The sequence below is a fragment of the Ambystoma mexicanum genome, chromosome 7p, assembly GCF_040938575.1.
Source record: "Ambystoma mexicanum isolate Mex_15411 chromosome 7p, UKY_AmexF1_1, whole genome shotgun sequence".
Lineage (NCBI taxonomy): Eukaryota > Metazoa > Chordata > Amphibia > Caudata > Ambystomatidae > Ambystoma > Ambystoma mexicanum.
The window spans coordinates 604,747,156-604,763,896 of record NC_090939.1 but is presented as its reverse complement, the minus strand read 5'-3'; the positions used below and the strand labels follow the sequence as shown (position 1 = coordinate 604,763,896).

Genomic DNA, 16,741 nt, shown 5'->3' with positions numbered 1-16,741 from the left:
CCCGGGCGATGGTGAGCCAGCAGATCTGCCACCAAGACACTCACCCCGTATGAAATTGGCTTGTTTAATGACAAGTGCAGCCAAATTATGAGAGAGCACAGGCGGAATGTGCCCAAGATCACACAGTTGAAGTACACTTTAAAAGTCTTTGCAGATAGTTCAAAAAGGAGTTGGATCAGTTCAACTCCTAGAGAGAGTCGGGATAGAGAGTCAGGATAGAGAGTCAAGGATTTACGGGACACCTTGAACAGTCTGTTGCAAGGGAGACCAGGCGGGACACAGTACCTGAAATGGTGAGAAAGCTCCAGCGGGGGCAGTTGTTCCTGGCAGTGGGTGCAAGTCGGTGCTTCGTCCAGGGGAAGAGAAGATCTCGACGTGGAGGAAAGCTGGAGGTCGTTGAACTGCCAGGGAAGAAACCAGCTGTGGAGTTTCCCGGTTAAAAGGTACTACCCTTTTATTCGTGGTAGTGGTGAAGCGTGGCTATCCGGCTACCGGGGTGCTTGGCATGGGCGATTCGACCACGAGACGATCCAGGAAGGCGAAAAGAGGGCGAACTGGTTAACCCCACCAGTTCAAAGGAAGAAGACTCTCCAGTAAGATGATCTTCTCTGTCGTTCGGAAGTGCTGAGTCGTTTCAGCAGGGCTCCACCGGTGGTGTCGTTGCAGGTCGGCTCCGCTTCCCCCCTCTTCGGATTCTTTAGAGCCTGTGGCGACTTCTCAAGTTCCAGTCCTCAAAGCCCTGCTTTTATGAAGAAAACCCCCATTCATCAGTCCTAGCTGTCACTCAAACATGCTAAGTGGTGAGCCGGGCGGCTCACCACTGGGCCAATCACGCAAGAGTGCGACTTGAGTTGCCGAGGCAACTCAGTCCAGGGTGCCTATACCCCCCTCCCACACATCCTGTAGACCCAGGCAGAGTGGTACCACTTTTGGAGTCTTCTGTGCAGAAGCCCGCCAAAAGTGGAACAAAGGGCTCGACTTGGGTTGGAGTTACAGAGGTGAACACAAACGCCATTTTAAAACCGAGTCCTGGCAAAAAGACCCAAGCGGGGAATAAATATTAAATAAATAACCCGGCGGTATCTTTAACATTGCACCAAAAAAAGTGGTTCTTTTAAAATCAATGGGAAAATCCCATAGGAAATATTCTGATGGAATATTTTGCGTGGTAACCACTGCCACCAGCCAGAAACTCGACGAGGGGGGACTGCACGGTGCCCCCACGAAAAACAGACCCAGGGGCAATCTAATTACCCCTACCAGTACTTCCACAATATGATGGTTTGTACTGGTTCTGTTCACAATTTAAGACTAGTAAAGTCAATGGTGACTTTAACTGCCCTAGGAGACAGTAGTCAGTCCCAGGGTATGGAGTCTATGTTTGGGGGTCACTATGACAGCCCTGTGTTACTGTACTGAGGGTGCTGTGTAACATATCCCAAAAACACATGAAGCACTATGGAGTAAAAGACCCCATAGCCCATAAAACACAATACAAAGTCAAAGGACATTCTCAAATCATGCCTAAGAGTGGGAGAAAAAGAGTCTCACTCTTAGCAGGAGAAAAAAATAAACCCCAAAAATCCAGCAAAGCTGCTGGGGGACTCACTTGGTTTGGGAAATTAGCCTATACAGAGAATTCTCCCTAACAGCCGGCGCTATTAGCGCCAGCGCTAATAGCCTTACCCCCAAACCCACCTGCGCTATTGGCGCCGGATCACGGGTTTGGCAGAACGGTTATTGCCCATTCCCCATTGGGCACATTCGGGAATTCCTCATTCCCCATTGGGCCCAATGGGGAAAATTTGCGCTATTACCGCCGGTGGATTTCCTGCCGGCGGTAAACGCGCCGAAAATCAGCAAATTTGATGCAGATTTCCCCCCAGCTGAGAGCTGGGGGGGAAATCTGCCAAGATCATGATCTGGTGGACCCTTAAATGTGGCAGTAATAGCGCTACCGCCGCATTTAAGGGTTACCGCCAGACTCGTGCTGAGGCCCTATGCCATCACTGTTGCTATGGAGATCGCCAATACTGGGGTTCGGCAAATTGGAAACAGTGTGGTCCTGTGGTTCCAAGGATGGTTGAAGGTCACCAACTTCGGCCGGAAGTGCGAACGAAAGTGGTTGATATGCCCTTTGATGGGGAAGACCTTTTTTTGGAAAGAAGGTGGACGAAACGCTACAAGCGATTAAGGCTGATACAGACACAGTTTGTTCCCTGGACACACTCCAACAACGCTGCTATTCCTTTCGGTCTGGGAAGCTAAGGGAGTACAGATCCTCCTATCACCCGCTCCCAGGAAGGATACAAGAGAAGATCTCTGGGGGCACAGAAGAAACCACTGTCGACTCAGTGTTTCTTCAAGGGCCGGAGCTGCTCTATAACTATGACCAACCCCAGTACCCTACCCCCCACTTCCACACCCCGGTGGGGGTGGTGGTGTCCAACTTTGTCAAGCAGTGGAAACACGTCAACATTGACGAATGGTTGTTAAACATAATTCGTCCGGGTCAAACCCTAGAATTCATAGGAACATGTTCTTTCATTCCTGCGATACGGAAAAAAGGAGCAACATCAATCCTTCCTCCTGCAGGAAGTTCAATCCCTTCTAAAAAAGGGAGCAATAGAAGTCGTCCCATCCCACCTCAGGGGCTCCGGAGTGTACTCCAGATACTTCCTGGTCAGAAAAATGTCTGGAGAATGACAACCCATACTAGACCTCAGGAAACTCAACAAGTTCCTTAAGTCCCAAATGTTTTGCATGGTCACACTACAACACATCCTCGACCAGCTACAATAAGGACACTTCCTCTCCTCTCTGGACTTGGAGGATGCGTAGTCCCCATCTTTCAACGACACAGATGCTTCCTCCAGTTCGTAGTGCAAGGCAAGCACTATCAATTCAAAGCACTGCCTTTTCGGCCTAAAATCAGCATCACGGGTGTTCACAAAATGCTTAGCTCCAGTGGTGCCCCACCTCAGACGTGCAGGCATCCGTGACTGCCCTTGCATGGAAGATTGGCTAGTGCACACTCCATCCTTACCACTAGCAACACAGCACACTGAGGAGACCATCCGGTGTCTAACATCTCTGGGATTCTCCATCAATGTTTCGAATTTCTGCATAAAACCTGCTCAAAGCTCACTGTTCCTGGTCTCACGCCTAAACACCCTGGCATGTTTCGCCACATGCTCAGAGGAGAGGGTCGACCCGATCCTACACACAGTCTAGCGACTGTCCAACTTGACGATAGCGTCGGTCTGCTCCATGAAGTCCCTACTAGGGATGATGTCCTCGTCATCTCTTTGTTCCCACACTGCAGGCTCCACATGAGGCCTCTTCAGGAATTCATCGACACGCGCTGGCAACAAGTGTTGGGGACCTGGGAAGACGGGCTTCTCCTCGCACAGTCTTTCTGTAAGATTCTCCAATGATGGAGTCATTGCAACAACCTTATATAGTGCGCTCCTTTTCGCCTTCCAATACATCATGCTAAAGTGACCACGGATGCCTCCCTAGAAGGGCAGGGAGCCCATACTGGACAGTATCATGCCAGGGGGCTATGGAAACCCAAAGAGAAAGTCCTTCAAATCAACATCCTGGAGTTAAGGGTGGTGTTCTGGGCCCTGAAGTCCTACAAGTCACAACTGCAGAACAGAGTAGTCTGTATCTTCACTGACAACACCACCACCACCATGTTCGACATCCGGAAGCAGGGAGGTTCCTGCTCTCCAGTCTTGTCTGCAGAGGCACAGGCACTATGGGACTGGGCAATAGCGCACAACATGTTTTTCATCCCCTTCCATCTACCAGGGATGTCAATACCATTGCAGACTCCCTCAGGAGGGAGCTCTGGTCCTGCCATGAATGGAAGCTTTATCAGGACTAAGTTATCTGCCTCTTCTCTCAGTGCTGACATCCCGAAATCGACTTGTTCGCTACAGCTGCCAACACCAGTGTACCCAGTTTGCCAGTCGATATCCCCAGACAGCGAGTCTCAGGGACGCATTCTCATTCCCATGGAAAGGTCTGTTCCTCTGTGCCTTTCTGCCAATTCCGCTAAAGCTTCGAGTTCTAAATACACTCCAACAAAGTTGCTGCAAAATGATCCTGGTGGCCCCAGCATGGCCACAGCAGATTTGGTACTCAGAACGGATCCACTTGTCAGTGGCACCATTCATCAAACTGCCTCCTATTCCTGACCTGCTCTCCAGAGATGGCATGTCACTCCTGCACCGCAATCCAGCGTCCCTCAGTTTGACTGCTTGGCTCATGCAGCCCTAGAATTCGGACACGTCCCATTGCCCACAGAATGCAAACAAATCCTGGCCAGAGCTAGAGCATCCTCTATGTTGTCATGTTATCGGCACAGATGGAAACAAATTTACAACTTGGTGTGCATCCCACCAGCTCAGCCCGCTCCATGTCCAGGCGACTCAGATCTTGCCATACCTCCCCTCTCTAGCTAAGGCAGGCCTAGCACACTCTTCCATCAATGTGCATTTAGCAGCCTTTTCCTTTACACGCGCACCGCAGACCAGCCCTTTCTGTGGTCGAAGGGACTCATAAAAGAGTTCCTCAAGGGACTATTTTGAGCATTCACCCCTGTACAGGCCCTCTGCTCCAGGGTGGGAACTAAATGTGGGAATTGCAAGCATTATCCTGCAAGTCGTCATACCTGACCTTTCAACAGTCCAAGGTTGTTCTCCGAAAGTTTCTTTAATCTCCTTGAACCACTACTGCAACCCGTCTTCTTTGGCTCTCCCTCTTCTGCAGGGTGAGCCTTGCACTCTCTCGATGTTGCACGTGCCCTCAAGTTTTATGTCTCCTGCACAAGAGAATTCCACCAGTCCTCACAACTGCAAAGCCCTAGCAAAGTCTTCTGTTTCCAGATGACTATCGGGATGCGTCTCACGCTGCCACCAACTGGCCAACAGGCCCCTGCCAGGAAGACCAAAAGCACACTCGACCAGAGCCGTGGCATCTACTACAGTTTTCCTGTCCAGTGTTCCCCTGCTCGTCATCTGCAGGGCAGCCACATGGAAGTCGGTCAATACCTTCACAAGGTTCTACTGCCAATGATGGGGATTCCAGTGAGGAGTCCCGAGTCAGCCAGGTAGTGCTTTGCAACCTTTTTGAATGAGGCGAGTTTATCGCCTCTCATTGGTTGTACATATGTACTGCTGTATAATCGTATTCAGTAAGCATTGAATCCATGAAAGATCCATTGCTGGAGAAGTTGCACATTTCTTACCTGTAACTCCTGTTCGAATGGATTGTCCTTCCATGTATTCCTCATCTTTGATATGACCTACAGCTTGGTAGCTTTCATGGATTCACATGCAACCCTCCCTCCTTACCGCTCTCTTGCTCTTCTTGGTTCCTACTGCCACATTACGTATGCTTCCAAATCTGAAGATGGCCACCAGGGGTGCAGCTAAGGAGGACTAGTGTCATTGGCCTTGGCAGCATGACCCAAAGTGACACTGATACACTACACAAGTGACCTGCAGTTTTAAACTTTAAAGCTAAACTGCTTCAATATTACAGAGGATTCCCACCCTGATGGGGAATAGTCAATGAGTGTGTGAATCCATGAAGGATACCAATGCTGGAGAACAAGAGTTACAGGTAAGTAACTTGTTACTTATCTTAGCCCCCTGACCCCGATGTATCCATAGACCACTGCTGAGGCTCCGGGACATAGTCTCCTGTTTGTGGTCCCGCCGAGGGATGCCCAGGAGTCACAGATGCAGAGGTTACTTTCGGCGTCAGGATTTCGTTTCGGTGGGTCGCATTGCTTTGGAATCTTTTCCAGACAACTCCCAGCTAAACGCCCAAACAAAGAAAAAATGAAGACTTCCGCGGAGCAGGTGACCTCAAGACACCTCCAGAATGTGAAGAAGATGGATTGCATCGGTAGTCACCTAGGCCAGATGGCGGACAAGTTATGCAAGAAGATCGAAGATGCAGGCATCTTGTACTGCAGGCTGAAAATCCTCCAAGTTTCAAGAATGCACTTGGAACGGCGACCGCTGCAGCGAGATAGCCCAGGACAGAGCTGGCCTGTCAGCCAGTTGATCCAGGGCTTCTGAATTATCAAAAGGCATGGATCCACCAGTTCATGTGTCGAAGCAAAGATAAAGGCCTTCTTGAGATTAGGACAGAGGAGCGGTGCTTCCCCGGGACAGCACTTAAGTCGATGATGGTCAGCTACAGGAGTCCTCTTCGGGTCATTAGTGGGATGTTTTTCATAGGGGTCTTGACTCCAACGATGAACTGTCGAATGGTTGCAGAAGCCCTCCTTTTATTCAAGATTCGAGCTGGGAGCTCGCCCAAGCCCCCCCCCCACACCCCCCACCAATGGCAAGGATCTGCACCATCCAAACTGTCAGTGGCTATCCAATCATGGATAGCTACTGGCCACAACATTTGCCCGGCACCAGGAAGTGTACTGGGACTAGACAGTTCCAGCCCCCCACATCCGGGCTCACACGTAAAACACTCTTTCCCCCCCTCCCTCCCCTCTCCAGTTCCTTCCATATTGAATCATTCAGGGTGGCTTTCACCTTTTATAAACACTACTTTACGCATAGGTATAGCGACACCTTCACTTTCCCAGCTTGTACTCCCTTAAGGACCGGCTGTAAATATACTTGTGATAACACTGAGGTGTAACACTTAGCCCACTGTCCACCATTGGACACGCGCATATTGACGTGCCACAAGTCATGCCATTTAGATCTTATCTCCACAATGAATGGGATTTCTGCTCACACCTGGACATGATTAGGGCAGAATAATGAGTGGAGGCATGTGGGACGGGCGTTCCGCGAGTCTTGCACTGCGGTCGCCGAGTCCCACACTAAGATGGAAGTCTGGAGCCGAGGCGCGCATGCGCGCCGCCTCCATGACGACCATGTAAATAGAACAGTCACGAGCAGCGCGTCTTTAGCGACGGGCTGCTCGGTTGAACTGCAAGTTGCGTATCTCTGAATGGTGAGTGTCTTTAACGAGATACCCTTAGTTGTTATAGCCCTGTGCTCAGTATGACGGGCACTACGGAATTGGACCACTAGAGAGGGCTTCTGCGTGCCAACATGCTCTTGTGTATATGTAATTTTCAACCAGTACGGATGTTGTTTCAGCACACTGACACAGGAGAGCCTGTGTTAGCCTTTAAGTTTGTTTGCTTGTAATATTTAACCCGCGTAAGGGCCGTATCCCTATTGGGGGACTGGCTTAATCACAGTCTAACAACTGGGGAGGAACGTAGTGTATATAGCCAGACATGGACTGCACCACGGTGTATGCCCGTTTTGACGCTCAGCAGTACAGTTTACATTATTAAAACACCAAGTAGCATGATTGATTTGGGTCATTTCGATAGGCTCTCCCAAGGGCAAGGGATAGAGTTATTCCTTTATTTTACTTACCTAAATGTTGTTACAAGTGCAGGGTGACAATTTCGATAACACATTAAGGGCACACATCTGATCTCTTCTTGCCTTTAGCCATTGCCCACTGGAAAACCCAGCTCATCACCATTTATTTCACCCGGGGAGAGGCACTTTTCTTCCTTTCGGGTGAGTACACTAAACTCTAACTATATTATTCGAAAAGATGAATCATGTTTGAGAATAAATCTTTACAATGCACTCTTGCACATTTTACCATACAGGTTGACTCCGGTTTTTGCTACATACACAGGAATGAGGTTAGTTTCACTTTTTCCTTGAGAGTTACTAATGAAATCTCTCGGTTGGCATAGAGGAATAATTAGGTTATCCTTTCCTTTTGTAGGAATTAATGAACAATTTTGAAACTATTACACACCCCGCCCTGAAGAAGGATTGTTGCGTAATCCGAAACGCGTCAGCACACATGGTTGTGTTTTAGGAGACTCTGAGCAGAAAGAATTATACTGCCCAGATGGACAATCGAGCCAATGTGGTTACTTTGTTGTACTTAGCCACATATGAATTCCCTGTTTAATTTAATGTGTTATTTCATGAATAATCTTCTGAGTACATTTGGGTGCTTTTGAGGACTGTGATTCAGGCCAGAATACTGTCATTGCCTCAGAATATTGTCAATGTACTACTACTTTTGTTGTTAATGACTTCCACACTATTAATTAATGGTGTGGTTGTTAATTTGAATGCATTTCTGGTTAAATTGACTAACCTATATATAAAAACACTGTATCTGTTTATACAACTGTTCTGTCTCAGCTTTGTGGTGCTTCTCTGTAGATGAGCAGATAGACAGATGTTCTGCATATCTTGTTGATCATATGAATAGTTTATGAAGACAGTGAATGCTGGTTGATTATAACTAAATTTAGATTGTGGTCTCTCATGACTCAAAACTTCTCCTGGCTGGAGTGGGATTGGGTTCACGAGACACTAAAAATAACCACGGGGACTTTTGTCCCATTAGGAGTGCAGCATAGGGTAATCAGCTGGCAACGGCAGGTGTGTGTTTGGTGCTTCTTGAGATTAGGACAGAGGAGCAGTGCTTCCCCGGGACAGCACTTAAGTCGATGCTGGTCAGCTACAGGAGTCCTCTTCGGGTCATTAGTGGGATGTTTTTCATAGGGGTCTTGACTCCAGCGATGAACTGTCGAATGGTTACAGTAGCCCTCCTTTTATTCAAGATTCAAGCTGGGAGCTCGCCCAAGCCCCCCTCACCTCCCCCCACCAATGGCAAGGATCTGCACCATCCAAACTGGCAGTGGCTATCCAATCATGGATAGCTACTGGCCACAACATTTGCCCGGCACCAGGAAGTGTACTGGGACTAGACAGTTCCAGCCCCCCACATCCGGGCTCACACATAAAATACTCTTTGCCCGCAAATGCAGCAGCTTTCCCTGGTAAAGGGCATTCAATAAATGACATTTTCTGACTGGAAAATGCAGGACAAAGGCCAAAGAACAATTTGGCCGAAGGACAAGGAAAAACCTTGTGGCACAGTCATCCTAAGGTTCTAGCCAACTTTATTAGCCCTTTGCTGTAAATGCAAAAGTGCATGAGCAAAAAGTAAATATAGAAAGATATCCACTGCCACCAGCTCATTTTAGGCACATTGTAAAAAGTAACCAAAACGCCATTACAGAAAAGGATATAAGGATATAAAGCATCCTACCCACACTTTACTTTAGGGTGATGTGTGCAATTGTAACAATACAATATGTCCACGAAGAGTCCCACAATCTCTGAGTACTGAGAGTCTTGGGGACTGATCAGGTTCCCCATATCATTGAGCAAAAAGACAAGGAAAGCAAACCAGAAGGCTTTACATGTATCCAAAAAGAATGGTTAGGAGTCAAGTCCAACAAAGCAAAAAGAAAGGGTGCCCCATAGACATCTATGGGAGGAAAGCAGCAAAAAAGAAAATCTTTCCTAACACTAGGGCATGAGTGTTTGAGATGAGAGAGGTAGGAGGGCAAGGGTGTTTATTGTAACGGAAATAAAACCGCACATAGACTTGAACATATGTGAGCACATTCATCTTTGAGTGGGTGTGAAATATTTACTATGTCATTATACACACTTGCGTATGGTGAGTGAAATGAAATGTCCTTAAAAGAAATTCTTAATCAGGTCTTGCCTAACAAGATGTCTGTCCCTGTTTTCATCACAGTCACTGTGTGGCAGCAAGCGGTCACAAGCGCGTGTCCTCGACATCCTCAGGGAGGTAGGGGGAGGCAATGTCGACATCTGCGGGCAGGGGAACATGTCTCTGAATGCACATGTTCTGCAGCATTGCACACACAATAAGGATTTTGGCCACCTTCTCTGGTTTGTAGATTAGTGCACCGCATGTCTGATGGAAACACAGGGACCGTCCCTGCAGCAGTCCAAAGGTATACTCTCTACAGAGCCTGGTCCTTTATTTGTGCCTCATTACAGGCGGCCTCCTGTTCTCTGCGTGGGTTCCGGAGAGGTAGCATCATCCACAGGAGCTGGGGATAGCCAGTCACCTGCAAAGGCAATGGGGATAGGTGTTGGCAACAGCAATATGCACTAGTGTGAGAAATGCTCATGACACAGTGGTCAACATGTCTGCTAATCTACTATGGCACATTTGAAATCCCTGTTTGTCCTGCATTATATTATGCCTCATGGAATATGAGAGGTGGCAGGGGTGGATAGTGTCTCTTGGGTAATCTCCCATTGCACATATCACTGACTCACTTGTCATACATTGTAACAATATTGTGTGTGGATGTACATACTGGGCTGTCTGCATGTGCTCTGATAATCATATTGGTAATCTTGTGGAAGAAATGATGGTGCCCTTGCTCTTGGGAAATGACATTCCTGGGTTGCAGAGTTCATGCCTTCACTGCCTATCAGTGTTGCACTGTCATCGTGCCCAGGAACTATACTTTGTCATGTGTAGGCATGGTTTCCCTATGCAATGTGGTATATGTAGTTGACCTAGTTACAATTCTTATATTATGAATCATGCATATCTGTCAAACTCTGACATTCACATGCGGGGCCTTGTCAGTGTGGTGCTGCTTATGTTTTGTGTCAGAGGGCAGGTCCATTGTTGGTACCATTTTCACTTGTGAAGCATGTATGTGTTGTGTGATGGCGATTGCACTTACCCAGAATCCAGGTCCTTTGCTATATGGGAGCCTCCATATGTGCTGGTAGTATATTTATTTAGCCAAACCATGGCAACATGGGTGGAACACAGTATGATTTGCAGCACTGGTCACCTGTACCTTAAGGGAGTGTTGTTGTTTCCTTTTCTTGTAAACCTCTTCCATTACATGGGGGGCCACCAACGTGACGTGTGCAGTCCAGAGCTGCAATGATGCAAGGGAACTGGGCAACTCCATAGAAGCATGCCTTTGTTGCATTTACCTGTGATGGTGTCGTTGGGAGGGAGATGTGCAGTGGTGCATGCTGCATGAGCAAATGGGTAAGCCCATAAGAAAACGTGGGCTCTGCCATGCCATGAAGCATGCCCACATTGTGCTGGAAAGTGCCTGTAGCGAGATAGTGCAGCACCAGCACAAGCTTTGGCAGTGGTGGGAACTCTGTCTTATGTTGATCTCACTTTGTAGATAATCTTGTATCATGGTGAGTAGCTCTGCTATGGTCCCTGTTAAGGTGGTAGAGTATAATCAGCTGCCTATCAGTAAGTTCCCATGGTGATGACCTGACCCGGGAATGGGTGTTCTCCTTGAATGGTGTCTCCTCACAATTCTGCTGCATGCACTCTTTGGTGCTGCTGTGCATGCCTGTGCAGATCAGTGTACTGCAGGATGTCTGTAGGTGGTATTTTGGCAGTTTGTACATTTGTAATGCAGTGGAATTACCATTTTTCTTTATGGTGCGAATTGCTCCGTTTTTGGTCACTAATTCCATCAGGGCTGATTCCACTTTTCACTTACTGCACAACTCATAATGGGGCACAATATAATTAATAGATAATTGCTCTCAGGAAAGCGTGATTATAAGGGCTGGATGCCTACCCCAGGATCCTGTTTTGAAAATATTTCTACAATCTCCAAGGTGCTGTGCTTTAGACTTACTCACCTCCAGTAAAGTGCAGTACCAATACAAAATGGTGCTGGTAATTGGGGTTGTCAAGTAGTCCAATTCAGATTGCATTATCACTCTTTTGATCACACCAGAGAGCAAGGGCATCTTATCCAACTTGTGCTGGTCCTCCTCCATAATATCCATTTCCACCCGTGAACTAGGGACATTGAGGGGTAATGTGCATGTCAGTTGCATCACTGAAGCATCTCTGTGGGCTCCTGCTCTGCCCCACAAATACTTTAATATCGATGAGGAAGACTCCATGGGGCAAGGTGTGGTTACAGAGAGCTCGGAAGATCGAAAACTCCTACAAGGCAGACCGCAATGGAGAAATGCATTCTGTGAGCCAGTAGTAAAAAAAGACACATGTATGCAATAAAACAATAATCTCGGCAATAAAAATGAGTGTAATCAAATAAGAACATAAAGACAGTCAATGAAGCGCAGAGTTTGTTAAATAGCATTTAGAATTACTTCTAAAAAGGTCACAAATGCCTAACATAATGAATATGCCACTTACCTGCTGAAATAGCAGCAAAGAAAAAGGACAGACCAATGGAGTCAGGATCTGAGGTCATGGGGATGGCCCTTTAGGGATTGGTGAACTGTTATGTCGAAACTCCAAAAATGTCTTTGGTTGCTGGGATTTTTGGTGTCTGCTACATATAAGGAATGTGAACGTGCCGCATAATACTCACCTTTTGGTTCTTGCCATAGAAGCTTTTGCACCCATTTCTACTAATGACCTCAGCATGGTGACTAGTTATGGTTACGGAAACAACCAATTTTTCACGAACGCTGTTTTCCGACAGGCCACTTTGCCTGAACTGAGGCCTGTCTGTAATCATGCATGTGTTTATCGCGCATTACTGGGGAGCGTCAAAAAGAGCTGGTGCCAGACCCACAATAGATAAGCAGTGTGACAGGTTGGGGTGAGGTAGGGTTTCGTTGGGGGACAGAGGCGCAGGTTCATGGGTGGGAAGGAGCAGGGCCTATTGGGCGATCAGGTTTGCAGGGGTTATCCCTTGCACAAAGAAGATGGTGTATGATGATGGGCTGACGGGAAACAAAACATTATTCCCCACAGTACCAAACCTGAACCCAGGAAAGTGGTTCTCGACAAAAGTGGCCTGTGGGGAATTTGCATGGAACCACGGTTAGCTCTACATGCAAGATTGGCAAATTACAAACTCCTTCCTCTTGTTAAGCTTGTAAACTTTTTATTTGTAATAAGGATACGGCTGTTTGTATTTTACCCAAATCATTTAAGATGTCCATATTGATTAAGAGATCTTTATGCCCTCCTCCACTGAGATGGGGAGAACTTTATGTACATTTATTGTCCACAGGTCTCTAAATTTCTACCTGGAACACACATGGTCCGACTGCTTTTTGGTACCTATAATTGTCCTTCTCGGGCTTCCATACCAAACTTGATATCTTTCTCTGTGAGTGTTTGTACATCCTACGCAGCCTTTTATCTTTTGGCTTCTTGATGCCCACTGATGGTTATGGGCACAAGGAAATTTCCACCAAAGAAGGGGTAGATTGCTGAGAATCATTACTGTTCTTTCTTGGTGTTCGCTCCTTGCTAGTTTTATGATAGATTGCAGAACTGTAGAGGCATCTGTATGTGTAAATACCCATATTCTGTGAACCACTGAGGCGCTCATGATTTTAATGTTTAATTTCTGCCTGATGCGCCATTATAGAGGGTCAGGCAGAAATCCCATCACTGAGTGTAGGAGTGACTAGGAGCTTGGGCTGCCTGTCCCACCTGTTAAGGGAGCTTCATTGTACTCGTCCCCATTGTTGGGCATGATCTTCTTCGATAACTTTACACCAAAGCCGCTTTTGAAGTCCCTCAAACAGTCACCCCTGACATCTGCCTCTTCCCCGCTACCCAGATCCACGTCAGGTAAATGTGGCAGGGGCTTGACCCTGTCATGGGGTGAATAGGAACCCCTCCGAACCTGAGGTAGGCAGACTACCAGGGTGTATGCCGGAGCTAATCCTACCTCAGAGATGGGGTGAGGGAGTTGGGGGGGGAGGGATGGGGGGGGCTGCAGGGGCAGACACTGACCCCATTGAGTGTGCCTTGCATGCTACTGTTGGAACCATTTCACATCAACTTCCCGTTCACATCTTCTACTGTACCAGGGTGACTGGGGCCTCGGGAAAAGCCTAGGATTAGATTGGCACGAACGGTCTGGTAAAGCAGAGAACCAATGGGAAGGGGAAGGAAGCAGAGAAGCAGGAGATCTCTGATAAAAAAAAAAGACCAGCATTCACAAGACAGAATGAAATGTATTCAGGTAAGGTGAGGAGGTGTGGTGGTGGATGGAGAGACCATGCAGAAGGTGGAGCTTAATGCTAAGAAGTCTGAAGCCGTTGGATACAAGTGCAGGTAAAGTAGTGGTTGTGAGAGGAAGTGGTCCCGGGTGTGAAGTTGTGATTGTATGATAGAATGGGCGATATAAGGGAAGGTTGTGAGGGATGGGAGAGAGTGAGAGTAGAGGGTGGAGACAGAGATTGGATGGTGAGATTGAGAGTGAAAGAGCATTGAAGTGAGATTGAAATGGAGAGGAGACTTCTGCCGAAGGGGTGATGTAGAGAGAGAAGACAGGAGGGACAAAGGAGGAGAGCAGTTGGGGACAGGAGGGAGTAGTAAGAGGAGGGGGAGTGACGAGAGGGCAAGGAGGAGTGTGAGAAAAGAGGAGTGACCGAGGGGTTGGAGCCACAAAAAAGTAGGAGGAGGAGGAGTTGGAGTTTAGAACGGGAAGGGAGAAGTGTGGGAATACCAGAGGTACGGAGGAGGAGGAAGAGGAGGAGGAGGAGGAGGAGTGGGAGGGGGAGGGAAAGGGAAAGAGAGCGACAGGATGGAGATTGAAAAGGAGTGTGTATAGCAGGAGAACAAGGGAGATGGCAAGGCAGGACAAGATCAGGGAAAGGGGCCAAAGAAAGAGTGAGAGAGTGTGAACATCATTCCTCACGTTATGGGGTACCAGGAAGTTTAAGGAGTTCTTAGACATTCCTGGATGGAGCAAGATGGATAAGGCTGCAACCTTTTGGCCCTCACCACCAGATCAGTATATAATTACCGATCGCTGGTGGCATTACACCAGTGGGGAATAGAAAATGGTGGGGTAGGGTGGAAGCAGGTTGAGAGATCATGCGGGGATCTCCCTTAGTTGCATGAACCACAACAGAGTTCTTGAGAAAGCAAATCAAAACCCTTGAACTGTTCACTGAGTTTGTGGAATTATTAAATCCCTCCGTAACATAGAGTATTTAAGGTTGGTCCTAAATCTGGGCCCAGTTGATAGAACTCAACCAGTACCGTATTAGCAAAGCAAATTGGTTCAAGCAGACACCTCTGCCCTGCTCCCTTGAGCCATGTGTAATGTAATGTAAAGTGGTTCATATTGCACCCTCCTGTCACTTCTGTTGGCCTCCCTGAGCGGCATGGTGGTATTCTTTTCCCGCAGTAACCATAGTTCTCGCCCGGCAGGGTCATTCATCAGGCAGTAAGTAGTTGTTTACTTTAATTTGTAAACTGTTCTTCATTAACACTGACAGTATTATTCACCAAAAATAGGTCATTATTTGCTGAATATTCACATTTGGCAAATATTGTTTTATTTACAATATTAAGACATCTTCTTTTGTAGAACTGTTTAAGATCAGTGCTTGAGCAGATTGCGGCTTATGGGCAGGTGGTCTTGCGGTTGCAGAAGTTCATCGATGAAGTCACAGGAAACGGCCCAGAGACTGTATTGCCTGGAACCCTCCCCACAATACAAAAATCAAGTGAAGCCCCATTTCGCACTTACCAAGCATTTACTTGGGCCTTATACAAATACCTGATTACTTTCAAAGAAGAGCTTACAGAAATTGAGAGATGCATTATCAACAAAGGTAGGACTAGACTAAGTATGTTAATCTGCTCCCCACTGTCTTCCCCCTGCTTGCTTGTAGATCCCTTGCTGCCAATTGCCCACCCTCCCGTTGGCTCCATGCTCATTTTTTCTCTGCTTCCCTCACTTTGTTCTTCTGCCTAAGATTGTAAAGGACTCCACTGCTTCCCAAAGCTAGGTCTGCGCCCAATAAATACTCTTATAATAATAATGTTTGCAAAATAAAACTCTGAGCTATTGATACATTGTAAAGCAATTTCACACAGTGTGTTGGACATTTTGCAATTCCAAACCATACATGCGAGTTCTGAATTTTTGCTTCTGGTTCTGTGTGCCTTTTGCAGGGAGTTTTTCTCAAGAATGTGTGCACTCCTACTAGCATAGTTGTCTTTTGTTCACAGCCATTTTGCTTTTCTTTTTTCTGTATTAGATAAAACCGTGACCCTTGCAATGGTAGTGGACCAGTTGGCACCCCGCTTTGCACAACTCAAGATACTCCACAAAGTTTTCAGCACTGGGGTTGCCGAAGTGCCGCCAGACACGCGTAATGTTGTGAAAGCATCACATCTTCTCAATACGCTGTACAAAGCAATCCTTGAATATGACAACGTGGGAGAACCCTCAGAGCACACGGTAGGTGCGAGCAGGTCTTAGTGAAACGGTAACCTTTCTCTTTTGTCCAGGTCCACAGCTCTGCTTGTCACTTGGGCACCCAGCGTGACATGAGATTTCATATTTTATTTTTGTGCATTAATCCTAAAACAATGTGCTTTTTCTTCTGCAGGTGGCGCTACTTTTTTCTCTCTGGGTTGAGACGGTGCGACCATACCTAGAGATCGTTGACGAATGGATAGTCCATGGAAACTTGCTTGATCCAGCAAAGGAATTTATCATTCAGAGGTATGTTTGTATGTATGTTTTCCAGGGTGCTTACATAACGCTTAGCACTGCTGTGGGGCTGTTTGAATCACTCCAAGTGATGGGGGGGGTGGGAGGGGGAGGACCCAGGTGTTTGAATTTCAATCAGTGTACGTTTTAACTCTTTACAAACTCAGAATTCACACATTGCCATCTCTATATATAAAAGGGAAATTTGTGGTTATGTGTGCGTGTCTGTTCGAAATGCTACTAACCTGAGTTTTGGCATGTGGGTAGGTTCCATGGTGTAGACAATGTAAAATGTAAAAAATATAATTATACGTTTGTCTAATTCTTTGTTTTTGTTGTAGGAATTACAGTGCGAAGCACAGGTAC

At 47.0% G+C, this 16,741-nt stretch overlaps 1 protein-coding gene across 1 annotated transcript in view; it reads left to right on the top strand.

The window, feature by feature from the left end:
- Positions 1 to 16,741, top strand: part of TUBGCP5 (tubulin gamma complex component 5) — a 1,250,274-nt gene that overhangs the window by 435,622 nt on the left and 797,911 nt on the right. The window contains exons 10-12 of the mRNA XM_069636613.1: positions 15,242 to 15,488; positions 15,918 to 16,120; positions 16,272 to 16,387. Of these exons, the coding sequence (XP_069492714.1) occupies positions 15,242 to 15,488; positions 15,918 to 16,120; positions 16,272 to 16,387 (566 nt within the window). The remainder of the gene's footprint in view (positions 1 to 15,241; positions 15,489 to 15,917; positions 16,121 to 16,271; positions 16,388 to 16,741) is intronic.